We start from the raw sequence: 19,038 nt of genomic DNA on the forward strand, positions 1-19,038 counted from the left end.
ATATATAAACATTCTTCCTGATGAATATGGTGGCTATCAGCAGTAATAAGGGACAGGTTCAGTATCCCTCTTGACAATAAATAGCATCCACATCCTGTCATTGGATGCATACTGGTAACTCCCATTTCCTACCACAATGTTATTTGAATTTGGCATACAAAAATTTGCAGCCTCCACCCTAAAACCTGAGAAAAGTTGAGCACACCCTTTCTGGAGGCCTTTACCAGGCAGGACTTCCCTGCTCACCTGCATTCTGAGACAGGGTACTAACAAGGACATTTTTGTTTACTGTGGGAAAAGGACTGCACTTGCAAACTTGAGAAAATGTAGCAACACAATATGCATAACAGATATGCAAATGATGTGTAAAATACCATGCTCTTCCAGTAAGTGTGCCTATTGTCTGTCTATGGGTCATATCCAAAAAAAGACTCAGAGGCTTTAAAAAGATCTTTAAATGACTAAAGATCCTCAGGCAGGATTTATATGACTAACTCCAAAGTTAGGACCCTGAGTAATTCTTGCACAGCTAGTGCCTAACCCTAAAGGCACTTAACATCCATAGATGCCTCAGTTTGTGACCTTCCAGTTCCCCAAGCACCAGAGGGCATGTCCACATGGCCCAATAGTGCCACATGGAGATACTCTGAGCTAGCTCTGAATGTACTAGCTTTGGGGTAGCTAGCTCCAGAAGTAGAAGCAGGATAGCCACATCGGTGTCAATGGTGGAGAAGCAAGGCTTGCTTAGCCTATGCAGAGTGCTACAATAATTCATCAGTACTGTTCCATTTCTCATTCTGGAGCTAGCATATGCCGATCCAGGTTGGGTATCTTTGCATAGTTCTGCCTTGCACTAGGTAGTCATGCCCTAAAGTTCTGCTCCTAGTTGTGCCCTGAAGTGCTTCATTCATGATGGTGCTGAGCAGTTCAGTACCTAGCTGGTGCCTAAATTCATTCAGGATCCAGAAATCAGGTGTCCTTCTGTCAGGTCCTCCTGGGTATCCTGGCCAGATTCCATTGGGCAGTCTCAGAGCACTGACAGGACAGGGCTTCAAACTAAGCAGTTACTGCTTTTCTTTGCAAGCTACTGCTTGGCAGCTACTGCTTTTGTATGCAAACAGTCACTAGAGGAGATGGTGGTGGTGATGCCTCATGCCCCAGATATAACTTTGTCAGGTTGTAGGACAAGAGTCAATTCCCTCTACTTTTCTTGAGGAAGTAAGGAAAGAGTCCACCACACGTCCTACCTCTCAGGAGCCAGCCAGAACCAGGGGCTATTTTAGGTCTGGCAGAATAGCCAGACAGGGGCTATTTTAGGTGTGGCATGAAAATATTTTCCAGCCCTCCTGTTGAAGATGTGATGTTGGCCAGGTAGCATTCAAGATTTTCCAAGCCATTGAGTGAACATGAGTGAGTGCCACTCAGCAGCCTAGTGGTTAGGGCTCCTGTCTGGGAGAGAGCAGTTCTAAACTTATGTCCCTGATGCAAAGACTGTTTACCTGTGTTTTATCTGTTTCATATGACATGCATGATGACTGCACAACATGAATTCTGACTTTTCCTAATTTTTTGAGTGCATGACTTTGTAACCTATGTTTGCTTCATGTTGTTTTTTTGTGGGCATAATTTCCTAGGTTATTGTAAAAGCAAGCTAAAATAGCTGGCTGTCATTCTCTACAAATCAGCATTAGGGAGGTTAGGGGCACTTTGCTGATGGATTTTCACAGATATTTACTGACAGCAGGAGAATTGGGTCCATTTCAGACCCTGGAAGAATGTGGCCTCTAGTTATACAGACTCTTCTGCTCTTTCTCCCCACAAGGGTGGCCCAGTTTCCTCCATCCAATCTCATTCCTCTTTTCTCCACTTTTGGCTCTGTTTCAGTTCCATTCCACTCAACTATTCGGCCCCATGCTCTGCTCTTCAGCCTAATCACAGTCTCTCTGCCTACTATGTCCTAGTTTACACCTCTGGATTCCCTGTCCCTCTCCCAGAATTTCTCCCATCCTCAGCTGTCACTCCCCATTTCCTTGTCTAGCTACTCCAGTCTTTCCTACCCTGCATAGGCCTTGTCCTCCATCAGCCCCTGTTTCTCCCTTTCCAGCTTCTCAAAGAATCTTTTTCTTGAAGAATCTTTTTCTTGGCCCCCGGTCAATTGCTCCCTCATTATTCCTCTTTTCCACTAACTCATAGTCCCAGTCCCCTTTCCCAAGCCCACCCACTTTCCAAATCTCACCCCCAGATTCCTTTTACTCTTCTGCCTTCCTGCCCCATTCTTGCCATCAGGATCCTTGTACCAATTTAAATATCATGTCCGTTCCTTGGCCCCTGCTGGCTTGGCTTTTTTTCTCACCTGTGTTCAAAACAGCTACTTCCTTCTACAAATTGCTGAGGTCCCATACAGGAATCTTTGAAAGCACAGGAAAGCACTTGCTCTGCTTTCCCTTCCATTACTGAGACTTAGCCCAGCCCAGAGATGCTGTTGCAGGGGGAAGTCTTGCTCAGCATTGGGTAGAGCATGGTCACGATGAAAAGCATCTTCAGGGAATGTAGCTGGTGCAGTCTTAGAAGTCTGTACTGAGTGGTAGTTTCTACACGAGACACTGACTGCGCAGTAGCTCGTGATTGCTGTGCAGTAGTGCTGCATGGCAGGAAGCATGATGCAATGCTACTGCGCAGTAGTAACAGGCTACTGTACAGTCAGCATCATAAAAAAACATTCAGCAACACTACTGCGCAGTAACTCATTACTTGACAAGTACTAAATGACTGTGCAGTAATGACTGAGCAGTCAGTGTCTCATGTAGACGCAGACAGTATGTCTAAAGTGTGATTTTCCCAAAGCTCATAACTTGGCTTTATGAGGGGGCCATATTTTTACATAGATGGCATAAAGGATGTTACTTACTTAAAAAGGCATCCCACTGCCAAATTTAAAGTCTCTGCTCCAAAGTATGAGTGTACAAGAATGTCTCTAAAAAGCTGGCAGAATTTTCTAACGTGGGCAAACATTTTTTAACATGTCCCATTCTTGAAAATGTCTAAACTGTTTAAATTGTTTTGGCAGCCATGTAGCCTAGAACATTTCAGCCCAAACAATTAAAGTTTGGCAAAGTCATCAAAGTGATGTTCAGCTGAAAACAGGGTCTTATAATGGGAGGACTTTGGCAACTTCAAGAAGTGGTGGCACTAATCTGTAAAAATAATGAGATGAAGATTTGTGAGCGTCAGATATATCCCATTGGTAAATGTAATAATGCAAATAGACAGACTCTGTTTAATAGAGAGAGGAAAAGAAAGGAAAAATAGAACAGTGGAGGATACTTCAAAGCAAAGGGCAGAGCCAAGACCCTCTGAGGACTGGAGACTCCTGTAAGACACACTAATAAAGTAAAAGGCAAAATGCAGCACTGATGACAGGGAAGACCTTAGCAAGGCTTTCCTGGCTCTCCTAGAAGCTGGTTCTGGTTCTACTGCTGACTTGTGATGTGGCCTTTAATAAAGCAGTGATTTCTGTCTCTTTACTGATATCCTTCTATGAAAAATGGGTCTGGAGCTGCTTGGCTGCACCACAGGTCCATTGTGAGGAGTAATAACTGTTTGTGCAGCATTATTATGATTAACATGTTCAGTTGCTAATGTCCCTCTATAATTTGCTGTTTGAATTTTGGCACCCAGGTGCTCAGAAATGGAAAGTATGGGCTCTTAGCAAGCTAGTGTCTGTTTAGACTTGCATTCTTTTAAAATGCCAGGTATGGTTTTTACAGAAGGAACTGGGGAAAGGGTTATAGGGAGGAAAGAGCATCACTTCAGCATTAGGTTTTAAATGCCTGGCTATGCTAATACACATTAAAGATGAGAGAATTTTGAACTACAAGGAATTTGAAAAAATGTTATTCAGGCAAGTGAGACATTAAAGAGTACTGAGCATTTTGTTACTGAGGATGTGTCATTGATAAAAAGTTTTGACATAACAGGTTTCTGGTGACTTTTTGCATACATATTTGTCTTTACTCCAGCAACATTTTATAACTCCTTTTTTAGACAATATTTAATTTGCTTCTTAAAAAAAACAACTAATGTGATGTTCATGAATGATCCCAGATGGAGAGAAGTGTAAAGATTAAAGCCCTTAGTTTATCCACAGAACAGGAGGAAAGGCAGTGGAAACTACTCCACAATGCAAGGACTATTCAGGCTAGATTCAGAGGGATGTTGGTGGAAGGTGGATGTTAAGAAAAAGAAACCAATCCAGACTTATCTGTTCCTCTTCCTTTACAGCTTCCAGCATTTAGCAGCCTAGGACGTCCTAATTAGTAGATTGCATCTACAAATATTTAATCATGCTTTGACTTAAACAGGGTCTATCTGTCTAATTGTCTTATATTTCTGCTCATCACTGTAGTAGGTAACCATTGATCATCTGGATCACAGTGTATGTGTAAGAGGTCTGGTCAGGTGCCCGATGAATCTGCTTGTACACAGTTCTGTGACCATCACAAAAAGATCTTTGATGCATACACCTAGGCAAGAGTATGGAGGAGTAGAGTCTGCCCAAGACCTACCATCCTCCCTTGAGACCATTGAGACAAGAGTCCAAAGGCCAGACCAAGTCCAAATGCTCAGTGCCCTGATGGTTGTAACTTTTGCCAGAGAGCAACAGATTAGAGCTGCTACTGACTGCCTAGTGCCTCAGCGAGGATGCTTTTCTGTCAGGGTGATGTCCCATAGCCTTTCTCCAACCAAGCAATACCCATAAGGCAGTGGGGGTTAGGGTTTTGAGGCACCCTATATTTGCCTTATTTGGAGGTTGCAACATTGTGGTATTTTATAGGAACTACCTGGCAAGAGAATCCCTACTATGTTGCCACCAGGCCCTCCAGTTGGCTGCAGTTTATAGTTGTACCCAGGACATACTCATCACTGTAGTATCTGATAATCCTCTAAGTTAAACCAATAACAATAGCAAAATCCATGATGTGGACCTTGAAGGGGTTGTGATTCCTATATGAAATATAGGATTCCTATATGAATCCTATATGATACAGCAGAACATCTTTGACTTGAGTTCATTCTCAGGTGACCAAATGTCAGTCAGGCAGAGATGCATGCTGACAAAACCAATTCTAGTTTTCAGTGGTTTACTCCGTTTGCTTAGATATGCATGTCTAAAGTTAACCACTCATTGGACTCTCTTCTACATCCTTGGACATCAAGTTGTGATGGAGAAGCGAGGCAAATGGATTAATTATAATAAATGACTAGTTATAGGATCTGACCTATCAACCAAGAAATATCAGGAAGTTATCTTTATAGTCATGAGCATTTGTTTATTTCAAATAAAAGAATATTTGTTTGTTTATGAAAAATACATAAATGGGCTAGCAGCCCTCTCAGATGCCAGAGAAAGCATACCTCAAGGCTAATGATGAAGTCATTCTTTCATGCAGAGTAGAAGGTTTTAGGTGACAAGGCTGTCCTGCCAGAGCTATAGTTTGGGAGAAGATGAAGGGCTCGGTTACAGGAACACTCCACCTTCTTGAGTCCACGAGTCAGAACATGGGAGATTTGACTGGTGAGCTGTCACAGCCCCAGATTTCCTGAGCCTGTCACCTTTCAGAGGTTGCATAGTCTAGAGAGATGGTGATATTTCATGCTACACAGAGCACAGAGAATTTGAGACACTTGCATAGTTAACTGAAGCATGACAGACCTAGTAAAGATCTTAAGATTACACAGCTGTTTTTTTTGGTTTTGTTTTTTAAATGTGGGGCCTGCTGGTGGGTATGTTGGATTAAAAATGCAGTTCAAGTACTGGCAGGGGAGGAGGGCCCAGATGGTGAAGCACATCTGATATATAAACAAGAAGGCATTTGAAGACATTTGGTCATTATGTGCTGTTTGCTTGATTTATGTCCGTCTCCCACAAGCTATTCCGGCTTTATGTGTATGGACATTTTTGTATGTGTGCATATTGGCCTCTGCTCTTTGATAATGTGGTCTTTGGAGTCATTGTCAATCTATTTGTATCATTGGCTCCTGGCATTATCTTAAGAGGTGTGGTTAGGTATGTAACTAAACTTCATGGTTTTGTCCCTGCTAAACTGCTTTATTATCAGGGTGCATTCTGGCGAAGTCTTTCCTTCAGTTGATCCAAAATTCTGGTCAAGAATCAGAAGAAGGTAATTGCAAAAGTATGGTAGGTTGTGCATGTCTGTGCATCTTCCTATATTATTCCAGCTCTTTCTTTCACTCTTACTCCATTCATTTTCATTTTGGAGTTAGAGTTTTTGTAAAGTTTTAACCAGGTATTCTGGCTAATAGAAATGGTATTTTTCTCTTCAGAGTAGATCAGCCAGATAATATATTGTAGATGCTTCTTTACAATTAGTAATATATTCTTATTATGAATATTTCCTTGAATAATGTAAATTTGCTAAATAAGGAATGCTTTCTGACTGATGGAAAAATAGAGAGAAGGATAACAATTATAAGGGGACAAGAACTTGAGGCAGAATTAAAAATGTCCAGCCAAAGCAAGGACATCTCTATGTAGAAATATCTAAGAAGCCTATATAAAAATGAATGGAAGGGAGAATACTAAGGGAAATATTATAATACCATGATATAAATTCATAGTTGGTTCATAGGTAGATCTCATTATATAAATCTATGATTTGTCCTCATTGGGTATACCACATTGGTTGCCTCATCTCAAAAAAGGATACTTGCAGTATTAGACAGCATTCAAGGATGAACAGTGAGAATGATTAAGGACAACAAAGACCTCTCATATAAAGAAAAACTTAAAAGAATGGGATGACTTACTTTAGGAAGGGGATGAATAAGAGGGGATGAATAAGAGGGAACAAGGTAAAAGTGTGCAAAATAATGAATGTTTTAGACTAGTAAACGGAAACTTCCCTTTCATTATTTTTCTCACTACAAGGCCAAGCACACATACAATGATAATTGACATTGACAACTACAAAATTGATAAAAGGATGTGTTTTTCAACATAGCAGAAAATGAGCCTGTAGTACTCATTGCCACAAGTTATAAAAAGTTTTACAAGACTATAACAAGAGGCTCCTATAACAGTAAACATTTTTTAGCAAGAGTTTTTAAAAGGATTCAGCCCCTCTGGATTCAGGATATACGGCAATCTCTATTCCTTGAGGGAATTTTTTATTCTCATGGAGAGATTATTTCACAACTGGCTACAGCAGTTTCTTCCTCTGAAGTGTCTGGCACTAGCCGCTGTCCATGACAACATATCAGATCACTGCTCTGATACAGTTTGTCAATTCCTGTCTTCCTGTATTAATGCAACAGAAAGGAGAAGAAGCACTTTTACAGAGAAAGGAAACCAACACGAATTTTCCAGAAGAGGAAAGAAACCGAGGATGATGCAGGAATAAGTGAGGCAAGTCAGAATACATAAAGTTTAAAACAAATGAAAAAAAAATTCCTGGGATTCAACAGGATCAATTCAGCAAGGATTCAGAAGGAAGGCAGCAAGACCATGGGAACAACTGGCTAACAGAAATACGAACTAAGAGAGAAGGAAACCAAAGACCAGAGAAAAGCTATTTTAACTTGTATATAACTTACTGAAGATTCAGAAGCCCACTGATCTGTCAAGCTGATTAAAGAAGTAGTGAGAACATTGGGAATGGAAGGTGGCTTCAGTTAAGGGTTGAAAGGGAGATTTCGTGGACCACGTAGAACATGTATTGAAAGAACACGTCTTGGTCAATGCAAGATGTGGTCCATAATATAGCTGTGTCACCCAAGAAGTAACCCTGCAAAGGACATGTGCCTCCCAGGCTCCTCCCTGCTCTAATGGTGGGGCTGTCTTGCAGTAGCCTTGCAGGGTCTGATTACTCTTCACATCTGCTCCACTTCCTGGTGCGTTGAGGGAAGATGGCAGAACTCACACTTCAGAGTCCTGCTCAAGTGAGGAGGATGCATCAGCTTTGGGGAGCCAGCTGTAGCCCTCTTCTACACACAAAGCAGAGATCAAGGTAGGGTGTGCTGGGGATGGGACTTATTCCCCTGTACATAAAGTGTTCATAAAGGCCAATATTTTTCTTCCCTTCAGAAACTCAAAGCTATTTGTGGAAGGGAACTAATTATAACAAATTATTACTTGTGACTGGAAGCAGAGACTGATGGGGAATGAACTTTAGTAGGCAATGGTTGATCCTCTGGATTATGGCATACACATAAGATATCAACTCAGGTGCCTGATTAATCCATTTTTACAGAGTCCTGTTTTAAAGGGTGACAATATCAACCTCAGGACAGATTTGGGGCCCTTTTGTGTCATTAAGTTCGGCACCAGAGTCTTTTAATTAAATGTCATGCATTTTTCCTAGTACGTTTCCCATTAGAAGCTGCATATGCTCACGTTAAGGTGCCTTTTCCTTTGGTGACAATGTTTAAATTCTAAGCTTGTTTAAATAGCAGTTGCTTGTATGCTGCTTCCCCCTCACCTCCCTCCCTTTGGTTTCCTCCTGTTGTTCTTTTTCAGATCACTTGGCCTTTTTTCCTGTTTATTATCCGGACATACTGTGCAGCGTATGTGCTGAGGTGACTGTCACATAAAAGATCTCCTGCTGGGATCATCAGAGCGCTCCTATTTTTTTAATGTATTTTTTTAATTGATCCTGGAATAAGAAAATGAGCTTAATGATTAGGACAAAATCAGAATGGTTTACAGCCTGCTTATAATAATAATACTAAAGTTTAACTTTTCTTCAGAAAAACAGTAACTCAATTAAAACTGTATTCAGTAAATGAAACACTCTTTTATTAACATAACAGGAAAGGTACAACAACAAACAATTATTTTCTTGTCCTAGGCTGGCACATACATATACCACCACTGCATCTTGAATTTCCTGAGAGTTTCTTTTTAAGTAGTTGCAAGGGAAAACTTATCTTTTTTCTCTGGTTCATAAAAATGAATCACTTATTAAAGTTTCTCTTTGAGCCAAACAGTGGAACAAAACAATGCTTGTTGTGTGAACTGCCAAAGCACAAAGGATGCATAGGGGTTTTTTTTTTAGAGCAGGAAGTTTTGTTATTGGAAACTACTACAATGTGCCCTGTCCTTGCACTACATAACCCTGTCTGGTCCTGAAAGCAGTGTCTTTTTACTTGCCTCATCAAAGTGGCACAGGCAACCTTCCACTGCACTCTGTGGGCTTTGTTCAGCCCTGGGTGTCCTCACACTTAATCTCCATCCGGACTGAACTGGGATGCACAGTAAACAAACTTCAAGAGTCTGGTGGTTCAATGATTGCTGTGTTTGCACAGGTCAGGGCCCACTGCTAGAATGCTGATTGTGTGAATTACCTTGTTTTCCATGGACTGTTTGAAATTGGTGCGCTCTGTTATAAACAGTCTTGATGAGTTTTCAGGTGCAAAAATGTTTTTTCCAAGCTCTCCTTTATGTATTCATAGGTCTATGCTTTTTCCCTGTAACTTAGTTATATGTTTAGCAAATGTTTATTAAATCACTTGTGGAAGTTAATCGGTCATACTTAAATTTTGTCTAGTTTATATTGCCTGAAGCACTTAGAGAGGCATGGTTAGTGTACTGATCCTATGTTCTAGCCCAAGCATCAAAATGCTTAATTTTAATGTAATCTGTCTCCTGAGTACATGGTTAGGATTTGTGTTTAAAAAATAGTCTCCTTTCCTTTCTTTATACACGAGAAGAAATCTATTTAGTGTCTTTTACAAAAATAAAACACTAACATAGGCTTTCAGCTTGGTCAGACTCTTTTCCAGGCTTTTTCCTTATATGGCATTCAGTAAAGTCAAATAATTATTTTTTCTTTGAAAAAAATTACTAGCTTTAGTAGCAAATACTATATGATAATAACTTTTTTTATTCCAGGTGGTTTTCTTCCCTATAAATATGTAATGTTTCTATTTGCTATTTATCAGTATTTTAAAATGGTTTTAAGAATCAGTTATGTACTCTGACTTCATGTAATAACTTAATTCTTTTTCTGTTTCCTCTTCTTAGGACTGAAGCACTGAAAATGGAAGCCACTCAGATCAATATGTCAAGTGCTCCACTCATTAATGGTGGCATCAATGCTCAGCTCAAGACACACAGACCTCGTGTGATGTCCAAAAGTGGCCATAGCAATGTGAGGATCGACAAAGTGGATGGTATATACCTGCTTTACCTTCAAGATTTGTGGACCACAGTTATAGACATGAAGTGGAGATACAAGCTTACCTTGTTTGCTGCTACTTTTGTGATGACCTGGTTCCTCTTTGGAGTTATCTATTATGCTATTGCATTTCTCCATGGAGATTTAGAAAGGAATCCATTCTCTGATAAGCATGTACCCTGTGTTGAGAAAGTAAACTCACTAACTGGAGCATTTCTCTTTTCTTTGGAGTCACAGACAACCATTGGTTATGGCTTCCGTTTCATCACAGAAGAGTGTCCTCATGCCATTTTCCTACTGGTTGCCCAACTGGTTATCACAACTTTGATTGAGATCTTCATCACTGGTACTTTCCTGGCCAAAATTGCAAGACCCAAAAAAAGGGCTGAGACTATTAAGTTCAGTCACTGTGCTGTAATTACCAAGCACAATGGAGAACTTTGCCTTGTAATCAGAGTGGCAAACATGCGGAAAAGCCTTCTGATTCAGTGTCAGCTGTCTGGAAAACTTCTTCAAACCTATGAAACCAAAGAAGGGGAGAGGATCCTTCTCAACCAAGACAGTGTCAAATTCCATGTTGACTCCTCTTCAGAAAGTCCTTTTTTGATTTTACCTTTGACCTTTTACCATATATTGGATGAAAATAGCCCTTTAAGAGATCTCACCCCCCAGAACCTAAAAGAAAAGGATTTTGAACTGGTTGTCTTCTTGAATGCCACAGTAGAGTCTACCAGTGCTGTCTGCCAAAGCAGAACTTCTTATATTCCAGAGGAGATCCACTGGGGTTATGAATTTGTACCTGTAATTTCTCTTTCTCCAAATGGAAAATATGTTGCTGATTTTAGTCAGTTTGAGAAAATCAGAAGAACCACAGATTCTACCTTTTATACTATGGACTCTGAAAAACAGAAACTAGAAGAAAAGTACAGACAGGAAGATCAGAGAGAGAGAGAACTGAGAACAATATTATTACAGCAAAGCAATGTTTGATTGTATGTGCAAAATTGAACATTAGTAACTTTTATCTACAAACTGAAACCAAAGCATATTCTCTATGCTGTATACCTGTTACGAAGGCAGAGTGGAGACCTTTCAGCAAACAGCTTTGGCCTGGAGTATCTATCCCTTTGTCAAGTTGGGGTGTTAAGTATTTTTAATTAGATGGGATTTCTTTGCTTATATTATTAACCTAATACAATAGGGTTTATGTTATGATTTTGCCATCTCCCAATTGTTAGAGCAAACATGTTACTTACCATTTGGTAAGTATAGTTTGATACATTAGGCAGATTTCTTCAAATATTTATTTGTCAGGGTTTAATTATAAATATGTGATCTCAGACACAGCATACAGTTCTTTTTCAAATAGATATGCTCCTTTAATAAGTGTATTCTCATACCAGATATATATTTGCATGGGCTTCTTGGGATTGAAAATATACCAGTATGAAAAAACGGTTCAGTTAATGAGGAAAGATTCTTCACCTGGTAAAGGCCTTCTTGAATGAAAGGCAATGACTTGCATACTAATAGTTTTGCTGGGTTGTGGTAAATGGTGCTCTCTGTTGCACAAGGGGCCTTTTGTTCCTTAAATACTAATTTTTTATCATGTTACTGGTTTATATGTAGTAGCTAAAGAGGAAGCAAAAGGCAGGTAACAAAAAATCAAAATAGTAATTCACAAAGGTTAAAACTGACTTTGATAGACCTATTGCTATTATAAAGTGTAAATAGTTTATAACAGTAGCATAACAATACATTTCTACAGATTACTTGCTTTGCTATAGGTTGTAATGAGTCTTGGTTAAAAGAAATCTGAATGACTTCTGTAGACAATATTGACATTTTTTACATCTTTCTACCTTGATGGACATGCATTCCTTTGATCCATTTCCATTAAACCAGGTCCATTAGACCATTCCATTAATGAAGGGATTTCATCTGAGTGATTACTGATTTCTTTGTGGCACCGCAAGATGGTGTAGTACTGTACTTAGATTCTGAAACAACGAAATACTTAGTATATTCAGTTATATAACAAAAAACAAAGAATACAGTTGATTTCTTCAAATGATCATATAGTGGGGAGTAAACCCCATTCAAAAGGAAAACCACCACGTGGAGCAGTGTTGGGTTCATAACATACTTGCTGTATGTAGAACAGCTGTCACATAGAATTTAAGGCAAAGGTGCATGAACAAATTATTATGAAGTAAGTGAGGATGGGGGTTTTCCTTGGATCAGCTACTCTACTTTACCTGCCAGTGTGCACATCTGACCCTGTGGAAGCTAACTGACAGCACCTTAGTCTATTAATGAAAAAAGAAAACTAGGAAACTTAACCAGTAATGCTTAAAGATCCAGGGCTTTAGGATTAGGCAATGACTCCCGGATTAGGTAATAACTGAGCAGTAGTTTTGAGGATCTAAATTTTGGACTTAGATGGCTAAAGTGGCAGTTAGATGTCCAAATCTTTTTGTCCATCTGCTTTTCCATGCATACCATCAGGGTAAATTGCCCTGAAGCACTGTCTATTCCATTCCACTCTCAGGGCCTATTCATTAGATCACACTGAAGAAGCTTGTCATCCAAGGTAAATACCATTCACATTCAAAGAAAGCATTATAAAGTTGAATGTTCCAAAACTGCCAGCAAAAAGAGCCTTTGATTTTAAACAAGCCAACAACACAAGGTAAACATGGTAAAGCTCTGGCAAATGAAGCCAGTTTACATTAGGCAACAATATGTTGAACAATAAGATATGATACAGGCTTTTATTTTAGGTTGGAAACAAATTCCCATCTTGTAATGATCTATATATTTTCCTTTCTGCCTTAATGCAAGTGTTTAACTCTCACTGATATTATTATAAGTTCAGTGTACATCTGGAATGGAAAATAGGTCTCTCTGCAATATATTAGTGGTATAGAACTAAACGCAATAGGTTATTTAAACAAAATGACATGTTAAACTGCTAACTGCTGGGTTTTAGACCAGAGATTTATGATTAGAACCTTATCTGGTACAACATAGTTTAGCTCTACTGCTATGCTGATTTATTCCAGTTGAGGATTGGGACTTGAAGATTTGGCATCATGGAAAAGTAGAAAGGAAAACCATCACTGACATATCTAGACCAAACATCCATCCTGTGAGGGGAAAAAAGATTTATGCACGTATGATTTATGGAATGAGTTGAGCACTTTTCATTTTTGCAGCCTGATTTTTCTTGTTTTCTTCAGTTCACTGAGAGTTGGGAAACCCAAAGTGATGGGCATGCCTAGTTAAAATCCTTGGATGTCTTTACATATGCTCTGGGGTGGTTGGAGGGAGAGGGTGGGGGGTGTTAATTAGAGCAGCTTTCAGGAGCTGCTTTAATTAAAATGCCTACAGTATCCTGTCTATTCGGCTTCAAAATGATGGTGGTGGCACTTAAGCTTGTTTGATGAGCTTTAGTTAAAGAACCTCTGCCACCATTTTGAAATGCAGGGATGTTGAATATACATGATGCTGAGGCTGCTCGATCGGTTTCAATTAATCAGTCCCTATTAATTGAGTCTGCTCCAATGTGCTTTAATTAGAATGTGTTGGAGCACATGTCTGGCACGTGTATATGTGCCCCTTGTTTAAAAATGGCGTATAATCTATATTAATATATCAAGATTGGTAACTACTAGACTTCTTATAGACTTTCTGGTGCTAATCCCTACACTGAGAAAGATGCTAGTTCACTTTACCATGATCCAAACTAGAGCTGGGCCAACTCCAAAGAATAGGATCATAGGCCTGGAAAGGACCTCATCAGATCATCTAGTTCAGTCCCCTGCTCAGGGCAGGGTCATCCCTGATTCAACCATTCCAGACAGGTGTCTTTCTAATCTGCTCTTGACAATGTCCAGGGGTGAGGATTCCACACTTTCTCTAGGTTGTCTGTTCCAAGGCTTAACCACCCTCATAGTCAGAAAGTTGTTTCTAATCTCCAATCCAATTTGGAGGCCATTGATTGTAGTTGTGTCCCTTATAGCTGCAGAGAATAGTTTGTCTCCATCCTCTTTAGGTGTCTGATGACTGTTATCAAATCCCTCCCAGCCTCTCTTCATCAAACTAAATAATCCTAGTTCTTTCAGCCTTTCCTCATAAATTGTTTTTGGGTCTCTAATATTTTTTGTCACCCTCCACTGGATTCCTTCTAATCTGTCCATTTCATTCTTGGACTATGGGACCCAAAACTAGACACAGTACTCCAGGTGAGACCTCATTGGTGCTGAAGAAAGAAGAATCACTTCCTTTCATTTGCAAGTGACACGCCTGTTTGTACAACCTATTATGCTGTTGGATTTTTTTTTTTTGCAACAAGAGCACGCTGTTGTCTCATTTTCAGTTTATGATCCACTGTAACTCCCCGGTCCTTCTCTGCAGTACTGCAACCTAGTCAATCATTCCCTGGCCTATGTAGGTGCATACAATTATTCCCTCCCAAGTGCAGGGCTTTGCACTTGTCCTTGTAGAATTTCATTGCCTTGATTTTGGGCCATTTCTTCAGTTTATCCCGATCATTCTGGATCATAGCCCTACCATCCAAAGTGTCTACAACTCCACCTGACTTAGTTTCATCGTTCAGATCTTTAATTGAAGATGTTGAACAATACAGGACATAGAACAGACCCCCCTCCCCCCCCCCCCAACTGGATGCCTGACTGATGTATTAGAGATGTGTTTGTTATTCAAAACTGTACAGCACAGAAATATGAACGAGTTCAGCCTTTGGATTATTTATGAACTATTTCCTATGTCTATGTTTTCAGCTCTCCTATGCCAGTTTTTTGTGACGACAGATAACCAAAGTGACATGGAATAGCTTTTGCTGCTCTTTGAAAGAGGAAAGAAGAGCACCGAGATATTCCAGGATGGCCTGGTACACACTTCAGGCATCTGTCTACCACCATCAGATCCATTTGTTCAAGTATATCAGATACATTGGTTAGATGCCTTTGCTTTCAAAACAAATGCAGAACTTACTAGCAACAACAACAACAGCAAAAGTAAATATCTTTAATGACTGCAGTGATAAATAAAATGGGTCATGAATGCTGAAGTGAATTCATGATTTTATATTTGAACATTGGCTGCCACTACATTTGTCATTTTAGCCCAGCTCCCATCAGAATGTTCCCTATGACAGACTGACCACAATACAGAATAGTAATGACTGTGCATCAGTGTTATTAGCTCCTCGCTGTACAGCACAGCCAAAGACGGTATTATGCAGATCTTGCATATTAAGTACTAAAACTCTGCTTGACTAAAATGTTAGCATTTACCTGCCCCACTTACATTATTAGTATTTCATGAATAATGGAAGCTTATGCTGGTGAATCCCTTGAACATATTCTGTGAAAATATTAGAGTATGAGTACCGGATCTTTTTAATGCTTAAGATTCCTGCTGAACATCCTGTACTTAAATGGCTTGAAAGAGCTGCTGGAACATTTCCAGTACGTCATATATTTCTCAGTGGAGGTCATTTAAACTGCCCTACCCTGGGTTATCACACAGTAAACAGAAGCAAAACAATGTAAAACCACCCAACAGTGCAGCAGCTGCCTTTTGCATGTATTGCACATATTGTTACAAATAAACCTTACAATGGTAATTGCACATCTTATCCTATTTTGTAGACTGTAATAATGCCATTCCATTATTGTTATCATTCTTAACTATCAACCCAAACAAGAGCTGATATGAGGACATCAGGAGATTTGAAAGAAGGGCCAAACTTTATATTAACCTAAGTATCTGCTAGAAGCTTGGAAGGAACATACCAGTCTCAAATTTACATTCTTATAATTAAGATGCAGTGGGCCTGACTGTGTACACCGTTAAAACCTACATAGAATGGAAACTCAAAACCATGGATTTAAATACGTTTTTATGTTTCGAGTACTTGCAAATAACTGAACAAATGATTTGACCTTTCTAGTTCCATCTCAAAATCTTCCTCCCACTTTTGTTCATCTTAAGGATCTAATTGATTTTGGTTAGAATCACAATTTATGTTCTTTCCTTTGCTAAGAGGATATATACTTGAATAGCTGAGAAGCGTAATGTTTCATTTAACAGCTGTGGTTAAACAATGATTTTGAAGTTAGAAGACTGCTATTCATGCTTCAGTCCAAGAAATTGCCAAAATTATTTGTGAAAACATATCCTTTGCAATGCTCCAGAATAAAAAAAATACCTCAGAATAAATATGGAAATCTAAAACCTGGAATAAATTATGTGATACATGCTAAACTGCCTGCCTTGCTAGTTATTGCAATAAAGGGATTACTCTTTTTACAGAAATCAATAAAAATATTCAGAGAATATTGCACTAAGGAGAAATATTTAAAAGCAGATATAATGCCATCCTGATCTAGGTTAATCTATGAAAGAAATTTTGCCTTATCACTGAAGGAAATTTGTTGTGTACCATGAAGGCAGACTTTTATTGTGAAGTCATAGCATAGTATAGCATAGTATCTTTCTTTTGGGAAAATAAAAAAATAACAGTAGCAGTACTACTATTGGTACTCTTCAGATGGAATAACCCTACTCTTTAAAACCGCAGTACATGCTTATTAGATTTTTGATGAATAAACCTTGAAATTACACTTGATTCTAAATGAGTGCTCTACACTCCCCTCCTACCTCTGCTCTGATATCTTTTGCAAACTCATTTGGTCTAAGATATATCCATATAGCCCACAGGGCACCCTAGAAACTAAATAGCTTTGTAGATTTGTGGAACTCCTGGAGAATGAGAAGCTACACAAATGTCTTCAAGTTGCAGACCTCAGTGCCCAATGTGCCACCTAGTCAGAGAGTTTGTGGAAATGTTTTAAAGGGGGTTAGACAAATATTAGACTAGGATGGGAAATATCATCCTGCCTTGGGCATGGAGGAATTGTACCAGATGACCTTCTGAGATCCCATCCAACCCTATTTTTCTATGTTTCTGTGATCTTACATATGATAAGAGAGAAAACTCTAAACTTAATATAGAGTCAAGAAGGAGAACAATACCTCCTACCCCTCTAGAGTTATTAAACATTTTGAAGTAGGGAACCAATTAACTTCACTTTCATTGCTTACATGCTACAATGTTCACAGGGAAACAGCAATTTGATTTTCCCCTTTGCTAAAGCATTTGTAGGACAGCAGCCAAGACATTTCACTTGGTTACAAAAATAAACTGTTTGCAGACAATGGCCCAGACAAAAAAAGTGTATCTTCTGTCTGATAGTGAAAAAAAGGTTTCCAATCTCCAAAATGTCTGTTTTATAAAGCACTGATTCCTTCATCTGTTCCCAGGGATTATACTGCAAATTAAAATAGTGATTGCTCATAAACCTGGGCAAATTAGTCAACTTGTTCCTGGTAAGATTTCCCCAGTTCTTCATAAAATAAGGGCTTGTCTACACATGGCTTTATTTCAGAAAAGCTCTTTTTTAACCAAATCTTGTGGGTTAGCTATTCCAGATCAATTTCCAATGCCAATGCTCTGATTCCAGAATAAGGATACATACACATAAATTAGTTCCTATGGAACAAAAGATGATAAGGATTTACTGCCCATCAGCTAGTCTACCATAACTGACCTCATGCATGCTCTTACCTCATTGTAAATGAAAGCTAAATCACAGTAGTTTAGCCCTTAAGGCTTTCTTTTCTTCTTTCAGAGGAAGAATGTGCATATAAGCAGTTACTGCAGAAGAGATGATGTATCATGAACCCCCACCTCCTTTGACCTGGTAGTAACTGATTTGTGTACCCCTGCTGTGCTACTGTTTGTATTTTAATCTACCTCATTTTCAAAATGGATTAAATTAATCCACAAAGGGTCTTTACTGATGCCAGAATAAGAGCACCCACATATGCATTCAATCCAGAATAACTACTCCAGTTTACACTTACCTCCTATTTGATTCCAGATTATTTTGTCTAGACAAGTTTTACACTGCTGTTAATGGTTCTAGTTTCATTTGCCAGAAATGGTAATTCCCTTAAAAGGTGTGCTTATATTGTATAATTTCATTAAAACAGATGCCTAACAGTTCTGCTGTCCCCCAAGTCTGTGATCATTAATGAGAACTTTGTATCCTCAGCATACAGGATCAAATTCCTTCCCGCTATAATGCCACTGAAGTCAACAGACCAAATTCTTGGCTTGACAATGGTCCCTTTGCAGTGGTTTGATGCAGCGAAGGGGGTATTAAAACTGACTTAATAGGTCATTTGAGAATTCTTGGCAGAAATAGTAGTAGCATGGAAACTAGTCTGTTTCCACTGGAAAGTGAACCTCATTTTGCTCAAGGACTGGGTGTGTACTAATGAAATCTTATGAGCCCATAAACTGAGCCCATTATCAAGACTGTAACAAAATATGAAAAGAGAAACCTTGAAACTTCCCATAGCTTTACATTTAATACTACATATATTGCCCAGCTCAAATTCCGGTTTAGGATGATGAGCTGATAACATTTAAAGATTTACATATTATTTACATATTTTCTTCTATGGTCTTCTATATGGATGGTTAACTAGAATTTGACGGTTGGAGTCTTTTCAGTGCCAGTTTTTAGTGGGTGATTAAACAAGAGCTTCTAGAGGTTGGCTTTAGCCAATATAATGAATGTGACTCTCCAACTGACCAACTGGCATCAGCATCTATCTAATATCTAAAAAAGGTGCTCTTTAATGATCATACTTACCTCTCATATCATGTTGAGCTCCAAGAACTTTATAAAAGGGATCAGTGTTCTCGTCGTTTTACACAACTGGGAACTGAGGCACAGAAAGG

At 39.1% G+C, this 19,038-nt stretch overlaps 1 protein-coding gene across 5 annotated transcripts in view; it reads left to right on the forward strand.

Moving 5' to 3' along the window:
* Window positions 1-18,294, forward strand: part of KCNJ15 (potassium inwardly rectifying channel subfamily J member 15) — a 45,380-nt gene extending 27,086 nt beyond the window's left edge. For 3 of the 5 annotated variants that reach the window (XM_019476439.2, XM_059720742.1, XM_059720741.1), the window contains one exon: window positions 10,043-18,294. In XM_019476439.2, coding sequence (XP_019331984.1) covers window positions 10,059-11,186 — 1,128 coding nt within the window. In that variant the 5' untranslated portion in view covers window positions 10,043-10,058 and the 3' untranslated portion in view covers window positions 11,187-18,294. Of the gene's footprint in view, window positions 1-7,231; window positions 8,028-9,223; window positions 9,325-10,042 lie in introns of those variants that run through there. The other 2 variants (XM_019476438.2, XM_006269413.3) reach the window with 2 other exon arrangements.
* Window positions 18,295-19,038: the final 744 nt, after the last annotated feature.

Source organism: Alligator mississippiensis, chromosome 1, assembly GCF_030867095.1.
Source record: "Alligator mississippiensis isolate rAllMis1 chromosome 1, rAllMis1, whole genome shotgun sequence".
Classification (NCBI taxonomy): Eukaryota; Metazoa; Chordata; order Crocodylia; family Alligatoridae; genus Alligator; species Alligator mississippiensis.